Raw genomic sequence first — 27,773 nt, 5'->3', positions numbered from 1 at the left:
TGAAGCACTGAGGCACGTTCCTAAATACATTCACCGCAACCAATAATTCATTTACTAAAAAACAGACTTACATGCACCAGTGAATAGTTCAGTCCAGTTTTGTTTTAAGTAATTTCCAATGATTTAAATCTAGTTGCTCACAATTGAAGGACTGGACACCCTTTGTCGTTAGCTCCACTACGTTAATAAAACTTCACCAGGGTAAACTCAGTGATAAAAAAAACATTGATCTGTAGCCTTCTGTTCCAGTTCTTTGCTTCATAGACAATAAGAGTAAGAGTAGGTCATTCAGCCCTTTCGGCATGCTTTGCTATGAGATGTTATGAGCTAAAGTAGACTGTTGGTATAACAAGCATCTACAGCTTTCATCTTGAAAATAGCCAGACCCAACTAGTCATTTTTATTCAATTTATTGGTGGGATGTGGGTGTCACTGCCTGGCCAGCATTTATTGCCCATTCCAAGATGCCCTTGAGAAGGTCCTGGTGAGCTGCCTTCTTGAATCACTGCAGTCCACACACTGCAGGTTGATCCATAATGTCATTAGGAAGGAAATTATAGGATTTTGACCCAGTGACACTGAGGGAACAGTTATATATTTCCAAGTCAAGATGGTGAGTTTTTTGGAGATGGTGTTTCCATGCATCTGGTGGTGTCCTCGTGTATCTGCTGTTCTCTGGATGTTAGTGGTCATGGGTTTGGAAGGTCCTGCCTGATTATTTTTGGTGAATTTCTGCAGTGCATCTTGCGAATTGCACACACTGCTGCTGTTGAGTGCCAGTAGTGAAGGGAGTGGATGCTTGTAGATGTGGTGTCAGTCAAGCGGGGCTCTTTGTCCTGGATAGTGTCAAGCTTCCTGTGTGTTTAGGGCTGCACTCATCCAGGCAAGTGGGGAGTATTCTATCACACTCCTGACTTGTGCCTTGTAGATGACGGGCAAGTTTTGGGAAGTCAGGAGGTGAGTTACTCACTGCAGTGTTTTCAGTTTATGTGGTGAGTCCAGTTGAGTTTCTGGTCAATGATAATGCCCACGACATAGATTCAGTGATGGTAACACCGTTGAATGTCAATGGGCAGAGGTCTGATAGTCTCTTATTGTTAATAGTCAAAGCCTGGCATGTGGTGTAAATGTCACTTGTCGCTTGACAGCCCAAGCTTGGATATGGTCGAGATCTTGTTGCATTTGAAAATAGACTGCTTCAGGATCTGAGGAGTCATGAATGGTGCTGGATATTGTACCAACATCGGTGAACATCTCTACTTCTGACCTTGTGATGCAGGGAAAGTCATTGATGAAGAAGCTGAAGATGGTTGGGCCTAGGGCACTACTCTGTGAAACTCCTGCAGAGATATCCTGGAGTTGAGATGACTGACCTCCAACAAACACAACCATCTTTCTACGTGCCAGTGGCGACCTTGCTCCCTGATAACCATTGACTCCAGTTTTGCTTGGGTTCCTTGATGCCACACCCAGTCAAATACAGCCTTGATGTCAAGTCCTGTCACTCTTGCCTCACCCCTGAAATTCAGCTCTTTTTACAAAGTTTGAAACAAGGCAGGAAACTGTCTCAGCTAGTTACCTTTGATTTGGGCCATTGTCAGAGACAGAAAGATGTGACTGTGAATGGGGTAGATAAAAGGACCCAGAAGATAACATTGGAGTAGCCTCAGTCCTTGCTTTTGTCCATCCGATGGGAGGTTCTTGTAGATTATGCAGATAAGCGTAAGAACTGGAGGGTCATCGAGCAAACTGTCCAGGCACAATGGTGTACGGAGGCAGGTAAGTTAGGCGGCCGGAGGGGAGGGGTTGGGAAAAGCAACAAGCAAGTTGGTGTAGGGTAATATGATAGTCGGGCTCTTATGGTGAAGTGGTAATGATGCTACCTCTCAGCCAGGAGACCTCGGTTCATGTCCCATCTGTTCCAAAGGTGAGTATTAACATCTCTGAACAGTTGGGTATAGAAAATCTCTGTGATCAGAGAGCTGAATGAATAGCTGAATAATTGCCATTGCAGAATTGATCTAAATACACAGGACACTGGCACCAGTTCTGGGGAAAGAGAGAGCTGTCCCTCTAAAATGGTTTTCACCTGATCTATTTCACCCAGTTGTCCTTGTGAATTGTACAAGTGGATCAGTAGAAAATACTTTAAGTTAAATATTTTCAGGTGCAGGATGGTTTATGTGAGGGGAGATTTTAAAAAGAAAGGAGAAGGCAATAATTCAGGATAGCAAATGAGTAATGATGTCCAGAGTGTGATAGGAAGGGATATAGCATACAAATGTAAAAGTGCACTTGCAGCTGGGGACAGACTACGAAGAATATAGTCAAGAGACAGAATTAAAGTCTCTTTATTTGAATGCCCACATTTTTTATAACAAAGCAGATGAATTTATGGCATAGAACTCATTGAGCATGATATAATATCCCACTAGAGAGACATGGTTGCAATGTGACCAAGATGGGGAACTAAATATCCAAATACCTTTGATATTTTGGAAGAGCAGACAGAAAGGACAGGGAAGTAGTCTATCTTTATTAATGAAGGTCACAATCAATATTAGTAGTGAGAAATGATCTTGTCTTAGAAGATTGAGATGTAGAATTAGTTTGGGTGGAGTTAGGAAATGGGAAAGGACAGAATTCCTAGGTGAGTATATTCCTAACAGTGGCTACACTGTAGGACAAAGCTAAATAGAGGAATGGGGCTGTAAAATACACTGCAGTAATCACAGGTAATTTTAACCTTCTTACAGTTTGGATGAAACAAATCAGCAAAAGTAGATTGAGGAATGAGTTCATAGAAGGTATTTGGGATAGTTTCTTTGAAGACTGCATTCTGGAACCAACCAGGGAACACATTATATCAGGTTTGGTAATCAGCAATTGGACAGTATTAAATAATACCTCATATTTGTCAATGACAATGGATCAGAAGCACAAAGTGCTTATGGACACATGAACTTTTAATATCAACGTGCAATATTTCTAAAAGTGGATTATTACAGCCAAGAAAATAAAATGACTGGAGAAGTAAATTGAGTAATTGTCTGGTCAAGTCCTTTGTAGAGACATGGAATGTCAAACCTGTATAAGTCAAAGAAATTTAAACAGTAAGACTAGAGTCATTGAATCATACAGTATGGAAACAGTCCCTTTGGCCCAACCTGTCCAAGCCGTCCAAGTTTCTCAAATTAAATTAGACCCATTTGCCTGCATTTGGCACATATCCTTTTCCATTTACGAAATTATTCAAATGCCTTTTAAATGTCGTAACTACCTGCATCTACCACTTCCTCTAACACTTGCTTCCACATATGAACCACCTTGTGTGAAAAAGTTGCCTCTCAGATCCCTTTTAAATCTTTCTTCTCTCACAGTCTAGCTTTGAAGCCTCCCACCCTAGGGAAAAGACTTTTACTATTCACCTTATCTGTGACCCTCGTGACTTTATAAATCTCTATAAGGGTATCCCTCAAACACTCCAGTGAAAAAAGTCCCAGCATCTCCTTATAACTGAAATCCTCCAGTCCTGGTAAATCATAGAATCCTTACAGAGTGGAAACAGACCATTTAGCCCAACAAGTCCAAACCATCCCATCCCCCTTACCCTACATGTATCCTGTGGCTAATGTACCTAACCTACACATCCCTGTCACTACCAGGCAATTTAGCACAGTCAATCCACCTACTTTGCACACCTTTGGTCTGTGGGAGTAAACCCATGTAGACATAGGGAGAATGTGCAAACTCCACACAGGGTGGGTTTGAACCTCGGTCCCTCGCACTGTGAGGCAGCAGTGCTAACCACTGAGCCACCATGCGATCCTTGTAAGCTTTTCCAGCACCTTTTCAAATTTAATAATATCCTTCCTGTAGCAGGGTGGCCAACCAGGAGAAATAATGAGAAGCTGACTAACCGCTACTTTCTTAGCAAGAAGGCATCTCCTCAGATATTTGTGCTTAATTCTTCCAGAAATATACTATAAAAGAAGTTAAAAGCCAAATAAAATTATTTATTCCCTTCATAATCTTACATGTTCTGTAAAATGTCTCCTTGTTCTTCTGAATTCCAATGTGTATAATCCCAGTCTACTGAGTCTCTCCTCATAATCCATCCCTCTCAACTCTGGAATCAACTGAGTGAATCTCCTCTGCACCCTATCCAGTGCTAGCACATTTCTTCTCAAGTAAGGAGACCAAAACTGCACACAGTACTCCAGGTCTGGCCTCACCAGGACCCTATACAGCTGCAGCAAGGCCTCCCTGTTTTTAAACTCCATCCCTCTAGCAATGACAGACAAAATTCCATTTGCCTTTTTAATTATCTGCAATCCTACTTTTAGTGATTCATGCACCAGGACACCCAAGTCCCTCTGCACAGCAGCGTGCTGCAACTTTTTTAACCATTTAAAACATAGGCCATTTTGCTGTTATTCTTACCAAAATGGATGACCTCACACTTACCAACTTTCAGGGAGGGAGTTCTAGGATTTGAGCCAATAACGGTGAAGAAAAAGAGCTTTAGTCCCAAGCCAGGACAGAATGTCATAGTCATGGAGCACAGAAACAGACACTTTGGTTCGACCAGTCCACATTGAACATAATCCCAAACTAAACTAATCTCACCTGTCTGCTTCTGGCCCATATCCCCCCAGCCCATTCCTATTCACGTGTGTATACAAATATCTTTGAAACATTGTAGTTGTACCTGCTGCTACCACTTCCACAGGACGTTCATTCTACACAACAGTCACCCACGGTGTAATAAATTTGCCCCTTATGTGTTTTTTAAATCTCTCTTCTCTCACCTTAAAAATGTGCCCCTTAGTCTTGAAATCCCCAATCCTAAGGAAGAGGCAAGTACCAATAACTTTATAGAACATAGAACATAGAACATAGAACAGTACAGCACAGAACAGGCCCTTCAGCCCACAATGTTGTGCCGACCATTGATCCTCATGTATGCACCCTCAAATTTCTGTGACCATATGCATGTCCAGCAGTCTCTTAAATGACCCCAATGACCTTGCTTCCACAACTGCTGCTGGCAACGCATTCCATGCTCTCACAACTCTCTGCGTAAAGAACCTGCCTCTGACATCCCCTCTCTACTTTCCACCAACCAGCTTAAAACTATGACCCCTCGTGCTAGCCATTTCTGCCCTAGGAAATAGTCTCTGGCTATCAACTCTATCTATGCCTCTCATTATCTTGTATACCTCAATTAGGTCCCCTCTCCTCCTCCTTTTCTCCAATGAAAAGAGACCGAGCTCAGTCAACCTCTCTTCATAAGATAAGCCCTCCAGTCCAGGCAGCATCCTGGTAAACCTCCTCTGAACCCTCTCCAAAGCATCCACATCTTTCCTATAATAGGGCGCCCAGAACTGGACGCAGTATTCCAAGTGCGGTCTAACCAAAGTTTTATAGAGCTGCAACAAGATCTCACGACTCTTAAACTCAATCCCCCTGTTAATGAAAGCCAAAACACCATATGCTTTCTTAACAACCCTGTCCACTTGGGTGGCCATTTTAAGGGATCTATGTATCTGCACACCAAGATCCCTCTGTTCCTCCACGCTGCCAAGAATCCTATCCTTAATCCTGTACTCAACTTTCAAATTCGACCTTCCAAAATGCATCACCTCGCATTTTTATCTACACCTGTTATTATTTTATAAGGTTTATCACTTTGCCTCTCAACCTCCTATGCTCCAGTGAAAACATTCTTAGCCTATCCAGCCTTTCTTTATAACTCAAACCTTCCATACCCAGCAACACCCTGGTAAATCTCTTCTCAACCCTCACCAGTTCGATAATATCCTTCCTATAACTGTCAACCAGAACTGGACAGAATATTTCAGAAGAGGCCTTACCAATTCCTGTACAACTTCAGCATGACTTCTCAACTCCTACTCTCAAAGGACTGAGCAATGAGGGCAAGTATACCAAATGACTTTATGACCATCCTGTCCATATGCGACATCCGGTCTTAGCGAGGAATATGTTCAAGGGATGTTGACAATTACAAGATGTCACTGTCTATAGCAAGTTTAATTGGGAGTTAAACTACAATTGCAATTCCTTTAACCACTCAAGAAAGCTGAGGGTGAGATGTTATTTTCTTATAGCGAGTGGTGGAGTAAATCAGTCAGCGCCTTCTGACACTTTGCAACTCAGCGTGTTCTCACTACAAGCTGCTGTTCAGTGCTGGTATTCAGAGCGGCTTGTATCATTCACACATCATTAATTTTTCACCAAAACCAGACACATTATAATGACAAGAACTGCACTTTAAAGGGATATCTCACGGGATACTTCAGGACAGCTTTGCCAAAAACATTAACCACAAGGCTCGGGTACCTCATTGGAAGTTCAGATGTGGCTAATTGCATCGCTGGTTGGTAAATATGAATGAGCAATAAAAACTTTCGGGCCTAGACCCTTCTCTGATGAAGGGTCTAGGCCCGAAACGTCAGCTTTTGTGCTCCTGAGATGCTGCTTGGCCTGCTGTGTTCATCCAGCCTCACATTTTATTATCTTGGAATTCTCCAGCATCTGCAGTTCCCATTATCTCTGAGCAATAAAAACTGTTACTGGTTATGCAAGATCAATGTTTACATTCTCACGGTGTGCAAATATAAAACTTTGATAAGTTTGTTAGCTGCCCAGAAAGCCTGGCCTCTTCAATGGTGATTGGTGACATGTGACCAAATCTGCTCCCTTTAACACAGGGGATATGCAGGTCTCTGTGTACAAGCTGCAACAAGGCAGGTTGGTCTTGTTGTGGGTGTTGTAGTACAAATTTTGTGAACAAAGGCGTATAGGACCTGAAAGCAATAGGTCATGGATAAGAGATAATGGGAACTGCAGATGCTGGAGAATCCAAAATAACAAAGTGTGAAGCTGGATGAACACAGCAGGCCAAGCAGCATCTCAGGAGCACAAAAGCTGACGTTTCGGGCCTAGACCCTTCATCAGAGAGGGGGATGAGGAGAGGGTTCTGGAATAAATAGGGAGAGAGGGGGAGGCGGGCCGAAGATGGAGAGAAAAGAAGATAGGTGGAGAGAGTATAGGTGGGGAGGTAGGGAGGGGATAGGTCTGCCCAGGGAAGACGGACAGGTCAAGGAGGCGGGATGAGGTTAGTAGGTGGGAAATGGAGGTGCAGCTTGAGGCGGGAGGAGGGAATAGGTGAGAGGAAGAACAGGTTAGGGAAGCGAGGAGGAGCTGGGCTGGTTTTGGGATGCAGTGGGGGGAGGGGATGAGCTGGGGTGGTTTTGGGATGCAGTGGGGGAAGGGGAGGTTCTGAAGCTTGTGAAGTCCACATTGATACCATTGGGCTGCAGGGTTCCCAAACGGAATATGAGTTGCTGTTCCTGCAACCTTCGGGTGGCATTCAGCCTTCAATCATGGTGGTGGTCTCAGCTCCAGCTTCCTGTCAGTTCCTGCAACTCTTGATTCCCATGTCAGTCAAAATTCTAATTCTACTGTGAATAAACTCAATGTCCCAGCCTCCATTGCTCATTAGGGAAGAGAATTGCAGAAACCTGCAACCCTGTCAGAATAAAGAAAAGTTCCCTTATTTCCAATTTATCTTTTGAATTTTTGTTTAATGTCCCTCACAAATTATAGTCTCCTGACAGGGAAAAATATCCTCCAAATATCCACCCTATCCAGTCCCCTCAGTGTTTTAATATGGTCACCTTTAATTATTCTAAGCTGCAGTGGATAAAGCCTGACATTTTCAGTATTTATTTTTCCCCTCATGGTAACTCCTTCATCCCGGAGTGGCTTAGAGAGAATCTTCCCTGAAATGCTTCTCAAAACATTGTATTTATTTTCACATAAGGTGGCCAGTGTTTAAGAGAAATACTTTGCATTAGGCAGCAAAAAGACTTACAGCGACTTACAAGAGGCTCATTGTAAATCTATAGTTTAGGACAGACACCACTTTCCATCTTTGCCTTCTGGAATCTTTCCCATTGCAGAAGGCAGTCCACACTGGGGAAGAACCAGGACATTTTTGTGTTTGTAAAGAAGCCCACCTCCAAATTTACAAATAGTCCAGTTAACAAGTTAACAATGCTGTCCACCAGGGGGGTAGTGAGACTTGAAATCAAATATAGAGGAAAGATCATGGGAGGGGACTAATTGAAGATGCTGTCAGTGTGGTGATAATACACTCCAGCTCCTGCAGTGCCCTTCTATCCCTAAATGCTTCCAGAATTTTCGAAGGGCACCCAGGCACAGACGGGCTATGGATGAGACGCAGGCATTTGGGAACTACAATCCCCTCCACAACCCACTGCTTGAACCTGAAAAACTGAGCCTTTTCTCTGAAACCCTTGAGCAGATCACCCGTCGGACTAGATAATCAAAGAGCAAACTAAAAACACTGCTCACCAAGGGCAGTGTAATTATACCAAACTGTCAAGTCTTGGGACATGAAGCTAGCTCAGGAAAGTGAAGCACCAGACCAGACGAATTGGCCCCAGCACAAGTTAACCTTTCAGATCAGAAAGGGGAACATTGGTGCATTTACTAGAAACCAAAATCAACAGCTGAAACTTTAACATTAATTCAAAAACATTAACACAGTTAATCGCTGAACAACAGTAACAACTGCATCTTCTAAGTGTGTGGATTCTTTCAGTGGTTACGTGGTCTTGCGTGTATGAGAGCAGCCCCCTTTGGTCTGATGAGAAGGAGTCTTGTTGAATGAAAATGGTGTTGTTTGACTCTGTCTCTGCTACTGTTTACAGGTTCTCAGGATGGGCTTCATATTACTGCAAATTACTGCCAATCCCCATGACATGATATTAATGGGTAGTGCACATTGCACTCATGTTAACCCTTTCAGATCATATACAACACTTCCCCCCACAGTTTTTCTTTCTGATAGGTGTTCTTGTTGTACATCTGTTCAGAAAATTATATCTCCCCAAGTCTGACTCGACAAATTTTGGAGGTTTCATTATTCTCCCTGAACGTGATTAATTCAGACTTGGAAGCTGTTTCTTGGGCCAAAGGTAGTTATCTTGGGCAAAAGCCATAAACAGTTAGCTCCTGTTTTCCACTGAACCAAAACAATACCTTCATTTACCTAGCTCCCTTAACATAGTCATAGAGTTGTACAGTTTGTAAACAGGCCCTTTGGTCCAACTCATCCATGCCAACCAGATATCCTAAATTTATCTAGTCCCATTAGCTCGTATTTGGCCCATACCCCTCTAAACCCTTCTTATTCATACACCCATCCAGTTGCCTTTTAAATGTTGAAATTGTACCAGCTTCCACATCCGGCAGCTCATTCCATACACACACTGCCCTCTGCATGGAAACGTTGTCCATTTTAAGTATTACCCCTCTCACCTTAAACTTATGCCCTCCAGTTTTGGACTCCCTTATTCTGGGAAAAAGACCTTGGCTATTCACCCTTTTCATGTCCCTCTAAGTCATCATTACCAAGATGCGTTATTGAACAACAGGATATTGATCTAGAAAGAAGGTGACCGAAAACTCAGTTAAAAGAGTATTGTAAAAGGTAGATACAAGAGGGAAATTCCAGATCTTTAGGCCCAACAGTTCAACAGAGTCCCGAGTGATAGAGAAGTGAAAACCAGAGATGCTCACAGGGCTGGAATGAGATGAAATTATTCAGAGGAGAAACAAAGCTTGTCTGGAAAAGAGAAGAATGTTTACATCTTCCTCCAAACTGAGCAATCAGAAATAATGGGAACTGCAGAAGCTGGAGAATTCCAAGATAATAAAATGTGAGGCTGGATGAACACAGCAGGCCAAGCAGCATCTCAGGAGCACAAAAGCTGACGTTTCGGGCCTAGACCCTTCATCTGATGAAGGGTCTAGGCCCGAAACGTCAGCTTTTGTGCTCCTGAGATGCTGCTTGGCCTGCTGTGTTCATCCAGCCTCACATTTTATTATCTGAGCAATCAGAAAGGTAGCTGATGGATCAGCTTCATAAAAATCAACAACTCAAACCCAATCAAAGCTAATCCCCAAATGAAAGTCTGTCACCAAGGGGAGCTGCTTCAAGGTGGCAGTTTGAGACTCAACTCCCCTTTTTTGCTTTCTTGGATTTCCAGATTTGTACTCAGGCTTCAGGCTCACATTTCACAGCCAAGATTGTTTTCCTGTGGAAACTGAAATTGAGTGGCCTCACTCATGGCAGACAGAAAGAAGCACTGACAATGGGAAAGCTGTACTGAATGGAACTGATCAAAGTTAGACTGTGATAGAATCCAGCAGCACATCGGTTATATTATAGACAAAATACAACCAGACTCATTAACTTCAATCGCTGTGATCGACTGAGAAATCGCGAACCAAAATGTAGACTGCTGACACAAAAACATGCACAGCTGGAAAGAGTGAAAACTCTGAGGGCCAGTCTTAAACACAATAATGGGCCTGGGACAGATTACAGATGGGGAATAATGCAGTTCAAAACTGAAGAGTAATCAATCTCTCCCCTACCCCCTAATCAACACCCAAACATGGCACAATGGATAAGGACGATTTAGAGTCATCAGTCAGCAAATATTCAAAATCTGGATTGTTCGCGTTCAAGGTTTAAGCTGACGTCTGTCAATAATACCTCCAATCAGCTGTGAACAATGCTACAACACAACACAAATGGCCCAAGAATATTTTCAAACTCCGTGGTAATGGAGCCAAGCATCAATCTACATCAATTATATTCACAGCTTCTCAACCTCTTCATTTTCCACACAATATCCAATTATCTGCAGCTGCACCTTGCCCTGTAAACTTTAACCTTAATTCCACTGCTGATTATTTATAGCAAAATCACATTCCTTAAAAACAGTCACCTTATTCCACTGCAAAGAGCGCACACGGTAAAGATTGCTCTAACCACTGCACTGTAATCTCTCTCCTTTCTGATCATGAAGAGGTTGGATTAATCTGATTTCTGAGGAACACATTTAGGGAACTTCAGTTTTTTTTCTCACCAAAGTTTTGGATCATTGAGCTCTGATGCCACCTGGGTAGTGGCCAAGGAGTGTCTATCAGGCAATGTTGGGTTTCCAGTCATCTCATGCTTTGTGGTACGCACCCAGCATCAATCTCATGTCACCAGCTGGTCCCAATTTCAAACACTGGAAGGCAAATTTTAACAATTTCTCTGAATTCATTCGGCTTCCACCAGGACTACATTCAAAACCCTAGAGGTTGTCCAGGGGTCAATGTAGTCTATGCTGATACAGCTCACTCTGTACTCTGTTCTTTCAGTTTGTTTGGCTGTTCTGGATGAGAATGGTCTCCATTGAGGACCCTGCAATCAGAAGGTGCTTGCACGCCACCTCATAAACCACGTTCAAAATAAAAACCTAGGATTCATCACATCCTAAAATACTTTTCATAAGGAACAAGAACAAGAACAAAGAACAAAGAACAAAGAGAATTACAGCACAGGTACAAGCCTTTCAGCCCTCTAAGCCTGCACCAATCCAGATCCTCTCTCTAAACCTGTCCTCTATTTTTCAAGCATCTGTATCCCTCTGCTCCCTGCCCATCCATGTATCTGTCTAGATACATCTTAAATGATGCTATCGCGCACGCCTCTCCCACCTCTGTTGGCAAAGTGTTCCAGGCACCCACCACCCTCTGCGTAAAGAACTTTCCACGCATATCTCCCATAAACTTTATCTCTCTCATCTTGAAATCGTGACCCCTAGCAATTGAGTCCCCCCAGTTCTGGGAAAAAGCTTCTTGCTATTCTCCCTGTCTAAACCTCTCATGATTTTGTAGACCTCAGTCAGGTCCCCCCTCAACTTCCGTCTTTATAATATAAATAATCTCAATCTACTCAACCTCTCTTCATAGTTCGCACCCTCCATACCAGGCAATATCCTGGTGAACGTCCTCTGCACCCGCTCCAAAGCATCCACATCCTTTTGGTAATGTGGCGACCAGAACTGTATGCAGTATTCCAAATGTGGTCGAATCAGTCGTATACAACTGTAACATGACCTGCCAACTCCTGTACTCAATACCCCATACGATGAATGAAACATACCATATGCCCTCTTAACCACTCTATCGACCTGCATTGCCAACTTCAGGGAACAATGGACCTGAACACCCAGATCTCTCTGTGCATCAGTTTTCCATTTACCATATACCGTTCCATTTACAAGCTGGTTTGTTGCAGTAATGAAATCTTGGCATTTATTCTGTTCAATCTGGGGGACTAGTAACAGATGTGATATACCGGCAAGCGACACTCGGACATGTTATTTAAAACAACAGGCTATCTTCCACAGATTCAACTTCCAAATAAACAGCACAGTAATAGGAGAAATTGAAATCACTGTCCAAAGCACTGACAGAACTTTCATCAATTGGCTGTTCAATGGCAGCTGCACAAAATGTACTTGCGCAAGTCTTCCTATGCCTTTACCCCTCTGCTGCATAAACCCTCCTTGTTACATCTAGACTCAACTGTTCCAGCTCATTCTACCCTTCATTAATGTAAGGTTATTCAAAACTCTTTCTGCTGAAGCTGAAATCTGAGGCTGGTATCTCCTGGACTTGGGGTAACATTATGATAGAGTCTGTTGCTACTGGGATACTGCTGCACTCACAAATCAGAGCATGCGTGGACGGGCTGACAGGGAGTGGCGATTTAGAGCTTGGTATCATCACCCCAAACGGGAAAGCTGTCAGCATGTTTCAGAGGATATTGGCACCTGTGCAAGAGAATTAGGAAGGGAATCTGTCAGACTTGCAGACCTTGCTTTTGCCAGTCTGTTACATACCACAGAGCTGTGTGCAGTTCTGATTGCCTCACAATAGGAAGGATGTGGAGGCTTTGGAAAGGGTGCAAGAGAGGTTTGCAAGGATGTTGTGAGAGATTACAAGGTGTAGAGCTGGATGAACACAGCAGGCCAAGTGGTATCATAGGGGCAGGAAAGGTGACGTTTTGGGTCTGGGCCCTTCTTCAGGATATTGCCTGGGTTGGAGTGTATTAGCTGTAAGGAGAGGTTCGACAAACTCGGACTGGTCTCACGAGCCTTTTGGAGACTGAAGGGCGACCTGGCAGAAGTGTGCAGTGACATACTAGCTCAGCCGATACCAGCGCTAGCTCAGACCACCAGGGACCCAGGTTCAATCCCACCCTTGGGATTGAACTGTCTATGTGGACTTTTTGCATTCTCCCGGTGTTTGTGTGGGTTTCCACTGGGTGCTCCACTTTCCTCCCACAGTCCAAAAATGTGCAGATTAGGTGGATTGGCCATGCTATAAAGTCCAGGGATGTGCAGTCATGGTAAGTGCAGGGTTATAAGGTAGGGGTAGGGGGTGGGGGTGGGTGTGGGCCTGAGGGGTATGCTCTCATGAGGGTTGATGTGAATTGAAGGACTGAATGGCCTGTTTCCACACTGTAGGGTCTCTATGATTCTATACGTATAAAATTCTGAAAGGCATGGATATTAGAACATAGAACATAGAACATAGAACAGTACAGCACAGAACAGGCCCTTCAGCCCACAATGTTGTGCCGACCATTGATCCTCATGTATGCACCCTCAAATTTCTGTGACCATATGCATGTCCAGCAGTCTCTTAAATGACCCCAATGACCTTGCTTCCACAACTGCTGCTGGCAACGCATTCCATGCTCTCACAACTCTCTGCGTAAAGAACCTGCCTCTGACATCCCCTCTATACTTTCCACCAACCAGCTTAAAACTATGACCCCTCGTGCTAGCCATTTCTGCCCTGGGAAATAGTCTCTGGCTATTGACTCTATCTATGCCTCTCATTATCTTGTATAAATATTATATTCAGAGTCTTTTCCCCAGACTGGAAGTATCAAATACAGGGATGGGTCTGGGTGAGGTACTCCAAGGGGCGTTGTGGACTTGTTGGGCTGAAGGGCCTGTTTCCACACTGTAGGGAATCTAATCTAATCAAATACAAGGGGAGGCATGGTTGAAGGTGGCGGGGGACTGTTTACAGGAGATGTGCGAGGCAAGGTTTTTATTACACAGAGGATGGTAGGTGCCTGGCACATGCTGCTGGGGGTGGTTGTAGAAGCAGATACAATAGCAAGAATTAAGAGGCATTCAGAAGACAGATAAATGAACAGATTATAGAGACACAGACACTGCGCAGGCAGATGGGATTCGTTTATAATGGGAACGCAGTCGGTCCAGACATGGTGGGCCAAAGGATCTAGGACATAGAACATAGATCAGTACAGCACAGTACAGGCTCTCGGCCAACGACATTGTGCTGAACTTTTACCCTAATCCTAAGGCCTATCTACCCTCCAACTCTACCTTATACTATCATCCATATGCCTATCTAATAGCCGCTTAAATGCCGCTAATGAAGCCGGCTCCACTACCCTCTCTGGCAATGGATTCCACGCCACTACCATTGTCTGAGTAAAGAACCTACCTCTGACATCTCCCCGATATCAACTTCCACTCACTTTAAAGCTATGTCGCCTCATAATAGCTACCTCCACCCTAGGAAAAAGCCTCTGGCTGTCCACTCTATCCATACTTCTGATCATTTTTACACTTCTATCAAGTCACTTCTCATCCTTTGTTGTTCTAAAGAGAAAAGCCCTAGCGCTCTCAATCTTTCCTTGTAAGACCTTCCCTCCATTCCAGCAACATCCAGTAAATATTCCAATGCTTCCACATTTTTCCTGTAATGAGGTGACCAGTACTGGACACAACACTCCAGAATTGGCCGAACCAGTGTTTTGTGTAGCTGGAGCATTCCCTCACAGTTCTTGAACTCAATCCCTCTATTAATGAAAGCTAACATACCATGCACCTTCTTAACAACTCTATCAATCTGGGTGGCAGCTTTCAGGGAACTGTGGACATGAACACCCAAGATCCCTCTGCTCCTCCACACTGCCAAGAATCTTTCCGTTAACGCTGTATTCTGCTTTCAAGTTTGTCCTTCCAAAATGAATCACTTCACACTTTTCAGGGTTAAATTCCATCTGCCACTTCTCAGCCCAGCTCTGTATTCTATCAATGTATTTGTGACCTGAAACAGCCCTCTGCACTGTCCACAATGTGACCCACCTTTGTATCGTCCACGAACTTGCTAATCCACCCTTCCACTCCTACATCCAAATCATTTACAAAATCACAAAAAGAGGAGGACCCACAGCAGATCCTTGTGGTATACCACTCGTAACTGAGCACCATGTTGAATATTTTCCATCTACTACCACCCTTTGTCTTCTAAGCGTCAGCCAATTCTGAATCTAATCTGCCACATCTCCCCCTATCCCATGCCTCCTTACCTTCTGCATGAGCCTACCATGGGGAAACTTATCGAAAGCCTTACTTAAATCCAGGTATAGCACATCCACTGCTCTACTTTCATCCACGTGTTTGGTCACCTCTTCAAATAATTCAAAAAGTTTTGTGAGACATGATCTACCCCTCACAAATCCACGCTGGCTATCACAAATCAAACTGTGCCTTTCCAAATGATCATAAATCCTATCTCGCAGACCCTTTCCAATAATTTGCCCACCACTGACGTAAGACTAACTGGCCTGCAATTTCCGGGGTTATCCCTGTTCCCCTTTTTGAACAAGGGAATGATGTTTGCCTCTCTCCAAGTTTCCAGCACTATACCCATGGGCAGTGAGGATGAAGAGATCATTGTCAAAGGCCCTATGATTTCTTCCCTCGTTTCCCACAGAATCCTTGGATAAATCCCATCAAGCCCGGGGGAATTATCTATCTTCAACTTACTCAAAATTCCTAGCACATCTTCCTTATTAACATCCACCTCCTCTAGCCTACCAGCCTGTTTCACACTGTCCCCCTTTACAACTAGGTCCCTCTCAGTTGTGAATACTGAAGAAAAGTATTCATTAAGGACCTCTCCTATCTCTTTAGGCTCTGTGCACAAATTACCTTTACAATCCTTGATCAGTCCTACCCTTTCTCTGGTCATTCTCTTATTCCTCACGTACTGTAAAAAGCCTTGGAGTTTTCCTTGATCCTTTCTTCCAAGGTTTTCTCATGCTCCCTTATAGCTCTCCTAAGCCCATTCTTCAGCTTCTTCCTGGATAACTTATATCCCACTAGAGCCTTTCGCTTTCTTTGTTTCCTAAACCTTACATAAGCATCCTTCTTCCTCTTAACCATCACTCGACCTCTCTTGACAACCAAGGCTCCCTCACTCGACTGCATCTTCTCTGCCTGTTAGGGACAAACATATCCAGCACACGCAGTATGCATTCCTTAAACAATCTCCACATTTCTATAGTGCGCTTCCCTGACAGCATCTGCTCCCAATTTACATAATCCAGCTCTTGCCTAACAGAATTATAATTACCCTACCCCCAATTATAAACCTTACCCTGCTGTTCCTGTGTTATACTGATCTAAGTTCTATGTTCTTTAGCAATCAATGGCTTGCTTTTGGATACAGCAGTCTATTAATGGTCATCCACTGAGAATCAATTTATTGTATTAAAGAGTACCTGCAGCACACTATCACCAAACCGAGGCTCCTGCTAGAATTATAACTACCACCTTGCTGTGCAATTATAATGATAGAGATTGCATTGTTACTCAAGCAAAAAAAATGCTCCAAGGGACATGTTAATGTGAATGAAACAGGACTGTTTTACCGTCATTATCAGATTACTCTTCAATGTTTTAAAGGTGATTTGTGTAATGGGAGGAAGGGACCAGCAGGGATGACACCAAAAATCTGCTGATGCCTGTGATTTTCTCCCAGCCTAACCCTCTCAATATAAGTATTAAATTGTTCATTCTCAGCTCGACGTTTAGATATAGTCTCACCAGGTGCAGGTTTTGTCTGAAACACTGTTTCCTACAGGGCCCAGGTGGATCTGCAATTCCCACAGACAAGGCAACAGATCACAGGCAATGCAGGGTTAGGGAGATGAATATCAGGAAATAAAAAAAAACATGCAATTTGAATTCTAGTCATATTCCCTCAAGAGTGTGGATAACGGATAATGATAAATGAGCAATACTGCAACAGAGCAGCAATCATATTTATGAGTGCACGGGTGAAATCACAATGAGGCAAATGCCATTATCCCTAGACTGCAGTTAATGTGAAGTGGTCAGTCATTACTGCTGTCAAAATAGGGAATCCAATGGGGGGAAATTAGTGACAAGCCGACATCCTGGACTGCTAACTTCAGAAAACCAAATCAGTGCAATCCTGCCATATGACTACACTAACCAATGGAAGCAGAGTTAAGCCAAGCTAGAGAGCAAAATCATGCACACACCAACAGCGAAGGCTGCAAAATGGTCTTACCCATGTCCCAAATGCATATGCTCCAAGGGACGTTTTAATGTGAATGAAACAGGACTGTTTTACCGACATTACCAGATTACTTTTCAATGTTTTAAAGGTGATTTGTGTAATGGGAGGAAGGGACCAGCAGGGATGGCACCAAAAATCTGCTGATGCCTGTGATAGGAAAGTCCAAGAATTATTCTAAGTCACTACCAGCCCTGTATGAGGCTAACAAAATTGTGTGGATAACCTCCAGCATTTTTATGATATGGATCAGAAAAGTGGACAACATGTACAGATGGAAGAAAAAGAAGATTACTACAGGCAGTTGTCCTGGAGACTCTAGATAACTGACTTCAGGATTGTCAAGCCAAACTTGCCTTTCAATGCCACAGCCAACTAAACTCGAGCCAATGTATCAGTGGATGATGAGGAACTTAAAAAATAAACAAATCTCTGAGATTATTGAGGCTATCAATTCAAAGCTGAATTACAATGCAACTATTGCACAGGCCCTGGTTCATGGTTGGAGAAGCCACGGACGATGGTAACACTGGGAGTGATGAAGCCAACCAGCTCAATGAGGAGGTACTCTTTGTTTGCCTGTGGGAGATCAGTAAATAAATTTCAGCGGAGACCACTGTGGAGGTGTGGATTTAGTCCCCAAAGTGAGATACTGATACCCAGTACGGATAGAGTGATCAAAGCCAAACAGTGATTCCAGGTGTGGATCTAGTGCCCCAGAGTGTGACAAATAATTCCTGTCGTGGATCCAGTGCCCAAAGCCAGGTGTAGGTCCGGTGCACTAGAGTACGACAGTGATACCCAGCGTGGATTCAGACTGCAGTGCAAGTCCAACATGGGAACACTGAAGTTTTGTGTAGAAAGTTTTAACTTTCTCCCTAGTTTCAAGTGTATTTTGATTTGCATTTTTTACTTTGGGAAGACAGTTTCTGATAAAGACGAACTGAAACATCTCTGCTTCATCTAAGATAACAAGGCGTAGAGCTGGGTGAACACAGCAGGCCAAGCAGCATCAGAGGGGCAGGAAAGCTGACATTCTGGGTCTGGACCCTTCTTCAGAAATTTCCATACCCGAAATGTCAGCGTTCCTGCTCCTCTGATGCTGCTTGGCCTGCTGTGTTTGTCCAGCTCTACGCCTTGTTATCTCAGGTTCTCCAGCATCGGCAGTTCCTACCTTGTCAACATCATCTAAATTGGTTGCAAATTTACCTGAGATTAGTTTCTGTATGTTAGAAACTGAACTTGTTCACTGATTCTCTTCTAAAGTCTGATTGACAAACTCAAGAGAAAGCATTTCTTGGTATTAAAATTAATTCAGCAATCTCACTCCCAACCCTTCTGTAGACAGACAACAGCCCAGATTTCTGATGAAGAGTCTAGGCCAGAAACGTCAGCTTTTGTGCTCCTAAGATGCTGCTTGGCCTGCTGTGTTCATCCAGCTTCACACTTTGTTATCTTGGAGAAACTAGGAAGTAATGTTCTCTCTAAGTTGAATGCACAGCTACCCTGACATTCCATAGACAATGTACAGGCTTCTGACACTGTTGACTTCTGGTTCCAAATGATGCTGCTGTGCATGAACATGAGAATGGAACAAAAAATGAACAGTAAAGCTGGCAATTGGGATGTGCTGGTCTGAATCACATTATATACTTCAAAATTAGCGCCAGTCCATTTGAAAGAAATGTTAGGATGCACTTCTACATACAAAGGATGGTCCAGGTTTGGAACTCTCTTCCACAAAGGACAGTGGTTGCTGGATCAGTTGTTAACCTTAATCTGACACAGGTGAATTTTTACTCAGCAAAGGTATTAAGGGACGTGAACCAAAGACAGGTGTATGGAGTTAGGCCACAGAGCAGCAATGATCTCATTGAATGGTGGAACAGGCTTGAGGGGCTGAATGGCCACCTCCTGTTCCCATGTTCCTAAAATAGAGCTCCAATACACACTTTTAAATACAATTAGTCTTTGTACTGGCTTCCCTCTGGGACGGCAGCTCTGAGCTCTCAGGGCAGACTCTGTACTTCCAGGTCTTTGTACAAAGTTTACTCCGAGCGTGGGATAGAGAAATCACCTGCCATTAAACCACACCCTCCTCTTTCATGAGCTATTATGCTCTCATCTGATGAGGGATAGCACTTTGAAGTTGATCAGAAAGCTACCAGACTCACCTTCCTGACAGCTGCTTCCCATGAATCCAGGACAACATCTCCATTCCAAAGCAGTAACATTCTTGTATGCCAGCTTGTAGGTGGGTCTGATGATAGTCCTGTAACTAGCACAAGAAGCTAATCAAGATGATGAGAACATTGTTCCAAACTCCATCATTTATTTCCAGCACAATTGTTTTTTCTTCCCCTCTAAATAATGGGGAGATCTTGTGGGAAAGTGGCCCCTTGCTTCTGAGACAGAAAATCTGGGTTCATGCTCCTCTCTGGAATTTGACAGCCAAGGAAGGTGCTCATAATGTGCTCAGACAGAGTGAGGATCAATTTGTGAATCAGCCAACACACATCACAGGCAGGCTGTAATAGTGGAAAGGTCTACTGGCCAGTCAGAATCATGTGGTAGCGACCAAAGCAGCTATCCCTTACAAAGCTTCTTGCACTGCCTCCTCAAGACCAAGAATCTAAAGAATAATACGTCACTACACAACTACAAACAAGTGCAAAGCCAGTATTAGCAAATTTGTGTGCTGTCAAAGATGACATACTATTGAATTGGTGGCATTACACTAATTATATTGGCAGTATGGTGACTCAGTGGTTAGCACTATTGCCTCACAGCATCAGGGTCTCTCTCGGGTTTGATTCCAGCCTCGGGTGGCTGTCTGCATAGAGGTTTGCACATTCCCCTTGTATCTGCTTGGGTATCCTCCCACGGTCACAATGATTTATATGTTAGGTGGATTGGCCATGCAAAAATTGCAAATAGTGTCCAGGAATGTGCAGGCTAGCTGGGTTAGCCATGAGAAATCCAGGATTATAGGAATAAGGTGGGTCTTTGAATGGTCAGTGTAGGAATTCCATACATCTTTTTCCTTCACATCAGGACAAATCACCAGAATATCAATTCCGGGGTTAAACAACAATTATACAGGTTGAGAGGAGAGTGCTGATTATTGACATGTGGACTTATATGGGTAGAGGGCTTGTCATTAAAAAAATGCACCAATTAAACGAATGACAGTTAACTTCTGAAAATTCCGAAGAAGGGTCCAGGCCCGAAATGTCAGCCTTCCTGCTCCTCTGATGCTGCTTGGCCTGCTGTGTTCATCCAGCTCTGCACCTTGTTATCACTAATTGAAAATTGGATGGTTTTAGTTGATTAACAGGAAGGCTGTGCAACTTGTTTATTCTTGACCTGTGTAATATAATGCAGTGACAGAATTCTGAATTGTTGAACTGCAGAATATTAAAATGCTGCCAGGAGAGAGTGAAAACACTCAAAACCTGCAAACAACATTGTCTCTTCCTCTCTCTATCACCCTGTGCAGGGAAAAGACAGAAAATAATAAAATTACAGAATCCCTACAGACCAATGCGGACCATTCAGCCCATTAAGTCCATACTATCCCCCTAACAGTATCCCACCCAGACCCAACTCTCACTTATCCTTGTGACCCTCCATTTCCCATGGCTATTCCACCTAGTCTGCACATCTTTAGATTGTGAGAGGAAACCCACACAGACACAGGGCAAATGTGCAAAAAACTCACACAGACAGTTACCGAGGCCAGAATTGAACCATGGACCCTCATGCTACGAGACAGCAGTACTAATCATCAAGCCACTGTGCTGTTCCTATAAATCCCAGAAAACTTTGTAGAAAGAATCCATACAAGACAGTAAACACAAAGTTGCAGAACTCTTACAGGTATTGATATACACAGGGTAAAAAAAAACAAAATTGCCGGAGAAACCCAGCAGGTCTGGCGGTGTCTGTGGGAAGAAAGCAGAGTTAACGTTTCAAATCCTGCTTTCTCTGCTTTCTCCCCACAGATGCTGCCAGACCTGCTGAGATTCTCCAGCAATTTCTGTTTTTGTTTCAGATCTCCAGCATCCGCAGTTCTTTGTTTTATTTCAGTGACATACAAAGGGATCTTGGGATGCAAGATCATAACTCCCTGCAAGTGGCAACACAAGTGGTAGGGTGATGAGGAAAGTGTACAGCATGCTTGGTTTCATTGGTCGGGGATCTGGGTATAAAAGTTAGTGAGTCATGTTGCAGCTGTGTAAAACTACTGTGTGCAACTCCAGTCGCCATATCACAGGAATGATGTGGAGGCTTTGGAGATGGTGCAAAAGAGGTTTACCAGCATATTGCCTGGATTGGAGTGTCTAAACTATAAGGAGGAGTTGGACAAACTTAGATTGTTTTCATTAGAGTTTCAGAGCAAGAGGGGCAATCTGAGAGAAGTATATAAAATGATAAGAGGCATGGCGAGGGTTTATAGTCAGACAATTTTTCCCAGGGTGGAAATATCATATACTAGGGGGCACAGGTTTATGGTGAGAGGGCAAATATTTAAAAAGGAGATGTATGAGGCAAGTTTTTGTTTAAAACACAGGGGATAGTAGGTGCCTGAAACACTCTACCAGGAGAGGTGGTAGAAGCAGATACAATAGCAATGGTTAAGAGGCATTTAGAGAGAGGCATGAGCAGGCAGAGATTAGAGGGATATGGATCATATGCAGATAAACGGGATTACTTTAGAAAGGCATCATTGTCTGCACAGACAAGGTGGGCCAAGGGGTTTATTCCTGTGCTGGCCTGTTCCTACACTATACTGTTCTATGTTCTGAGACCAAAGTTAACTTGCTCAACTATCACTGGACAGATAATAGCATCATTGCAAAAATCAAAAGGATAGTGGGAGAAAAAGACCTTTCCACCTTGTGGTCATGACTTTTAATCTTCAGGATTTTGTTTCCCTTATCTATATTATTTTTCAACTCATACCAAATGTGTCTTTTATTTGACTTAATCATGATCAAGAGTGTGTATATTTGCAAGTTTTGAAGGGATATCATTTTATTTGCACAAATTAGAATATTTTTCTTTTCTCTGACCTTGTTAAAGACCATTCCAAGAAAAAAAAATTATGTTTACGGTCAATGAAGAAAGCTTTAATTTGGTTTCTGTTTGTCCGGGGTAGCAGTCTGCCATGCAATATGGATTTTGTTGGCCTCATTGGGATTTTGAGAGATTTAGGGGCAACCTATGCATTATGATTATCAGCGATTTCCAGTTAGTTTGTGACAACTCTGCAACAAATTTCTCGGCTGCATAGATTTCACTCTCTGTATTATGAGCTCAAATGTTTAACCTCACATTAAAACAGACCTCATAGAAAATTCCAAGAGTGTCAAAACAGCCAGACTGTTAGCCGAGGGATGGTCAGATCCTTGGGTCCAGTATCCAAGGAATCACCATTTACAGTTCATTTGACGAGCTCCTGTAACACTGTTTGGAGATTGACAGAGGAGGAAGCTTCCTCTTCAGAGGGAGGTTGCAATTAACAGTTGCCGGGCTTACACATATTGAGCTGAACTCACTATTATCAGGGGAGTTAGTTCAAACAGCAGGATTTTCATTATTTTAACAGCTCAGGAAATTAAATACTAACAATTCTGGATAGCTGCTGGCTTGACATGGAGAAACTGTTGTGAACTATTAACACAAAGTTAAAGTCTAAAAGAATATATATTGCTCCAATATCAGTCTATCAGTAGGAGGTTCTTTTAATCTGTTATTATAGAGTTAGCACTGGAGCCTGGGGAAACAGTTTATCACCAGATACTATGGGTCAGACTGTTCTGTGCTCCAGCGTTGTGTAGACAATGGCTGATTGCAAGTGTGGGCTGCATCTCTGAATTCAAAACAAAGAAGTACAGACTGAATTTTCCAACCTCATCCCTTGGTCCCAGAGACCTACACCAGCCCCAAAGTCAGTATAAAGTTCTGTGGTTTCTCCTGAAGGGAGGACTTGCTAACATGAGTGACCTTTGACCTTGATCATGCACTAGTAACACCATAGCATCAACAGATACACAGTGCAGTATAGTTTTTCATGGGCATGAGGGATTTCCTGTGTACCTTGCATGGAAGAATATCAAGTGGGAGAACAAACAGAAGGCTTCCATTACAATGCTGGCAAGCCATCCCTTACATCTGGGTCTGCCCTGCTGTCACTCTCTACAATCCAGACATGGCCATGCTAAATTGCCCACAGTGTCCAGGGATAAGCAGGTTCAGTGGATTAGTCATGGGAAATGAGGATTACAGGGATGGGCTAAGGGGTGGGTCTGAGGGGGTTGCTCTTTGCAGGGTCGATGTGGTCTCTTACCTCACCAAACTGGAGCAGTGTGCAGGCCAATGACAGCTCTGGTAAACACGCTGCACCAGAGTCTGTGATCCATTCTGCACTTGGCATGACACAATCTTGGATACAGTGTATGGGCACCAATTCCTGCAGGAAAATAAATATTGACTAGTTAATGATGGTCGTCAGCAGCAAATAAACACACTCCTCCATCTGTTTAGTCTCTCCAACTCATTATGTTACTTCCTGATTGAAGGATTAAAATTCTATTCAACATTTCCATAGAATTGCCAGTGTTATTTATGGGTTCTGTCTCCCTCAGATCCTGCCCGACATTTGCCCTAAACAAAGAAAGATCCCAGTATCACATTGTATCATTCCAGATCTGTGAATCCATTGAGTTGAAAGCATCAGGATGTTATAGGCTAAATCTCTTTCATTCCAGTAGACAGAAATCGACCAGGTTGTAATGATTAGTCCTGCCATCTGGTCTGGGTAGGTTATCAATAATCGTTCCAACTTCCTGCTCCTGACCCAGAAATTGACATTTTGTAGTTCTGAGGAAGGTTCACTGGACCCAAAACATTAACTCCAATTTCTTTCACAGATGCCGCCAGACCTGCTGAGTTTTTCCACTGCCTCACAGCACCAGGGACCTGGGTTCGATTCCAGCCTCAGGCAACCGTCTGTGTGGAGTTTGCACATTCTCCCCGTGTCTGCGTGGGTTTCCTCCAGGTGCTCCGGTTTCCTCCCACAGTCCAAAGATGTGCAGGCTAGGTGGATTGGCCATGCTAAATTGCCTGTAGTGTTCAGGGACGTGTAGATTAGGTGGCTTATAGGGGGCTGTGTCAGGGTCAGTAGCTTTGAGGGTCGGTGTGGATTTGTTGGGCCAAATGGCCTGTTTCTGCACTGCAGGGGTTCTATGAGTACAAAGGTTTATCAGTATCATGGGGGCGGCATGGAGTCTCAGTGGTTAGCACTGCTGCCTCACAGCACCAGGGACCTGGATTTGATTCCGTCCTCGGGCAACCGTCTGTGTGGAGTTTGCACATTCTCCCCGTGTCTGCATGGGTTTCCTCCGGGTGCTCCGGTTTCCTCCCACAGTCCATGATGTGCAGGATAGGCAGACTGGTCATGCTAAATTGCCAAATAGTGCCTAGGAGTGTTCAGGTTTGGTGGGTTAGACATGGGAAATCAGGAGTAGAAAAATGGGTCTGGGTGGGATGCTCTTTGGTGGGGCAGTGTGGACTTGTTGGGCCGAGTAGCCTGTTTGCACACTGTAAGGATTCTATGATCTATGATTCTGCAACTGCATAATATTCACTTGGAAGCTTTACACAGGAAGATTGACCATTAAGGAATATAGTTCAGATTTGTCAAAACAGATCCAAGACAGTCAGGCAGAAGTCAAGTCATACTTCTGAGTGGGTAGTGTTTATTCACCACTCACTCTTCCAGCTTCTTCCATCAAGCAAACCATTCAGTTTTAATTTTCACAAAACAACCGAATAGTTTTTCTCTCAAACACCAAAGTCCCTATCTAACTTTTCACCTGTTATTCACCACTGTTATATCACTTGTATCTCCGATGATGAACCAATTTACATGTAGAGCCTGTTAAGGGCAGGATTGTGAGCTGCTCCTTTTTTTTTCATTAACCTATTTTTCTAAATCAGCAAGTTCAGAGATGTTATTACGTGTCTCTGCAGCAGGTGTAATTTGAACTTGGACCTCTCTCCAGGGTCAAGACACTACCAATTGCCAGAGAGCCCCTTAGTCTGTAACTCTGGTTTACCAGTTCAGTAACAGCCACAATACCGGTGCACCCTTTATATCTGCCCAATCAATTAATCCTAATAACCTCTTTAATTACTTGTATTATTAACAGATTTCCTTGTTCAGAGACAATTTTCTAAGCCTCGCAAACAATCCTTGGACAAAACCAATAAAAGGTTAGCAGAATGTTTTCCTTCATAATACATATAATACAATCAATCTTCTATATCCCCTTTCTTTCCTCAAACATAAAATGCAAAATGTTTAGTCAGAAAATGACCCAAATAAAAATGGATTTTTAAATGTTCTTATAATCTTCATGGCACCTAACACCCATCTTAGAGAATTTACTGGAGGGAGCAGTTTCTTTATTTTCAAATATATCTGTAGGAGCAAGGCTAATCTTTTTTGCAGCATCACCTGATGTCAATTGCACATTGTGCCAATGGAACGGACATCCACATAAAATTCTAAGGCCAAACCTTTTTAAGATTGTGCCTTGTGTAGGATCTCCTTCAGAATATGGATAATTACACCCCTGTCTCTATAGCTTCTTCTAATACTAATGTATCAGTGGCTAAGCTATTTTTAACCAGCCTGCTTACTTTCTTGGCTTCACAGGCCAATATTTATTATTTTCCTCCAAGAATATGATCCACTACACTGGATGAATCATCCAGAAGACTGACACATGCAGCATCAATAAAACAACCAGCTTCACATTTTCTGGGTCACCCAAGGCTAGAAATGGGATTAGGCATTTTTCTGAATATCAATTCTGAAATACCTTATTTGCTCTCAAGATTTCCTCAATGAGAGCAATGATTATCACAGTACTCGGTTCCGAAACATCATTACTGCCACCAGGTCTAGTCTCAATGCACAATGAAGTCCAACTATCCAATCAAGCTTCTCAACTGCTCTTGATCTGACCTATTTATTGGGATATGATTAACACTTCCCAGGTAAAGCTATTGTTCCAAAGTCACTATTGACTTATTCTCTTTAATTTCAAATCCTATATATTAAAGGCAACCAAAGTAGAACCTCAGATACTAAATTCTGGTTCACTAATGTCCTTTAAGGAAGGAAACTGCCACCCTTACCTGGTCTGGCCTACATGTGGTTCCAGACCCACAGCAATGTGGTTGACTCTCAGTTGCTCTCTGAAATAATTAACAACTCATGCAGTTGCATAAATCACTACAAAGGCTCAAAGAAATGAAACCAGATGGATTACCTGGTATCGAGGCACCTGAAAAGACAATGTCAGAAACAGCCCTGGTGATCCAGCAAAGTCCTCCTCACTAACATCTGGTAGCTTGTGCCAAAACTGGGAGAGCTGTCTCACAGACTCATTAAACAACAGCCTGGCATAGTTATAGTCACAGAATCATACCTTACAGACAATGTCATAGGCATCACCATTGCCATCCCTGGATACGTCCTGTCCCACTGTCAGGACAGACCCAGTAGTGTCGTATACAGTCGGGAAGGAGTTGATCTGGAAGTCCTCAACATTGACTTCAGACCCCATGAAGTCTAATGGCTTCAGGTTAAGCATGGGCAAGGAAACCTCCATGCTGGCACCATCCTCCCTCAGCTGATGAATGAGTACTCCTCCATGTTGAACAACACTTAGAGGAAGCACTGAGGATGGCAAGGGCTCAAACTTTACTCTGGGTGGGAGATATTAAAGCCCATCACCAAGAGTGGCTTGGCAGCAGTACTACTGATCGAGCTGGTCAAGTCCTAAGGGACATAGCTGCTAGACGAATTATTATTCCTGTGGCTTTACCACTACACCACCATCTCCTCCATGGGGATGTGAAGCGCATGGTGCCTTTTCTCTGTCTATTTCTAGTTCCGTCACTGTAAGTAGAGATGTTAGGACTTGTTAAAGGAATAAAATGTCCAGATTGTGCAATTGTAAATTCACTGACTTCCCAAAAACAATTGCCTTGTTGTGTTCCATATCCAGTTTCATCAGAGACTACTCCACAGTAAAGGCTCTGTGTTGATTAAGTTTCTTACCCCTGCAACATTACAGGAAATCAACACTCTTTCCAACATGTTGCCATTCCTAAACCTGAAGCAGGCAGAGTGTTCAAATTTCTAAACCTTCTTTGAGCCCTTATATTTCAAAAATTTAAGTAACATTAAGTAAAGGGTGGCATGGTGGCTCAGTGGTTAGCGCTGCAGCCTCACAGCACCAGGGACCCAGGTTCAATTCCAACCTTGGGCGAATGTCTGCGTGGAGTTTGCACATTCTCTCCATGCCTGCGTGGGTTTCCTCCAGGTGCCCTGGTTTCCTCCCACAGTCCAAAGTTGTGCA

General features: G+C 43.3%; 1 protein-coding gene across 2 annotated transcripts in view; it reads right to left on the bottom strand.

Annotated features, from left to right (window-relative positions):
• The window catches only part of LOC125464400 (collagen alpha-1(XXVI) chain), a 457,976-nt gene that overhangs the window by 96,268 nt on the left and 333,935 nt on the right, over positions 1-27,773 (bottom strand). Inside the window, exons 2-3 of one of the 2 annotated variants that reach the window (XM_059655273.1) lie at positions 23,687-23,809; positions 19,509-19,612 (exon numbers count right to left, since the gene is read on the bottom strand). In XM_059655273.1, coding sequence (XP_059511256.1) covers positions 19,509-19,612; positions 23,687-23,809 — 227 coding nt within the window. The remainder of the gene's footprint in view (positions 1-19,508; positions 19,613-23,686; positions 23,810-27,773) is intronic. The other variant, XM_059655274.1, reaches the window with a different exon arrangement.

Source organism: Stegostoma tigrinum, chromosome 27 (genome assembly GCF_030684315.1).
Source record: "Stegostoma tigrinum isolate sSteTig4 chromosome 27, sSteTig4.hap1, whole genome shotgun sequence".
Classification (NCBI taxonomy): Eukaryota; Metazoa; Chordata; class Chondrichthyes; order Orectolobiformes; family Stegostomatidae; genus Stegostoma; species Stegostoma tigrinum.
Note: the sequence above shows the minus strand (reverse complement) of the source record. Positions and strands in the feature narration are given on the sequence as shown.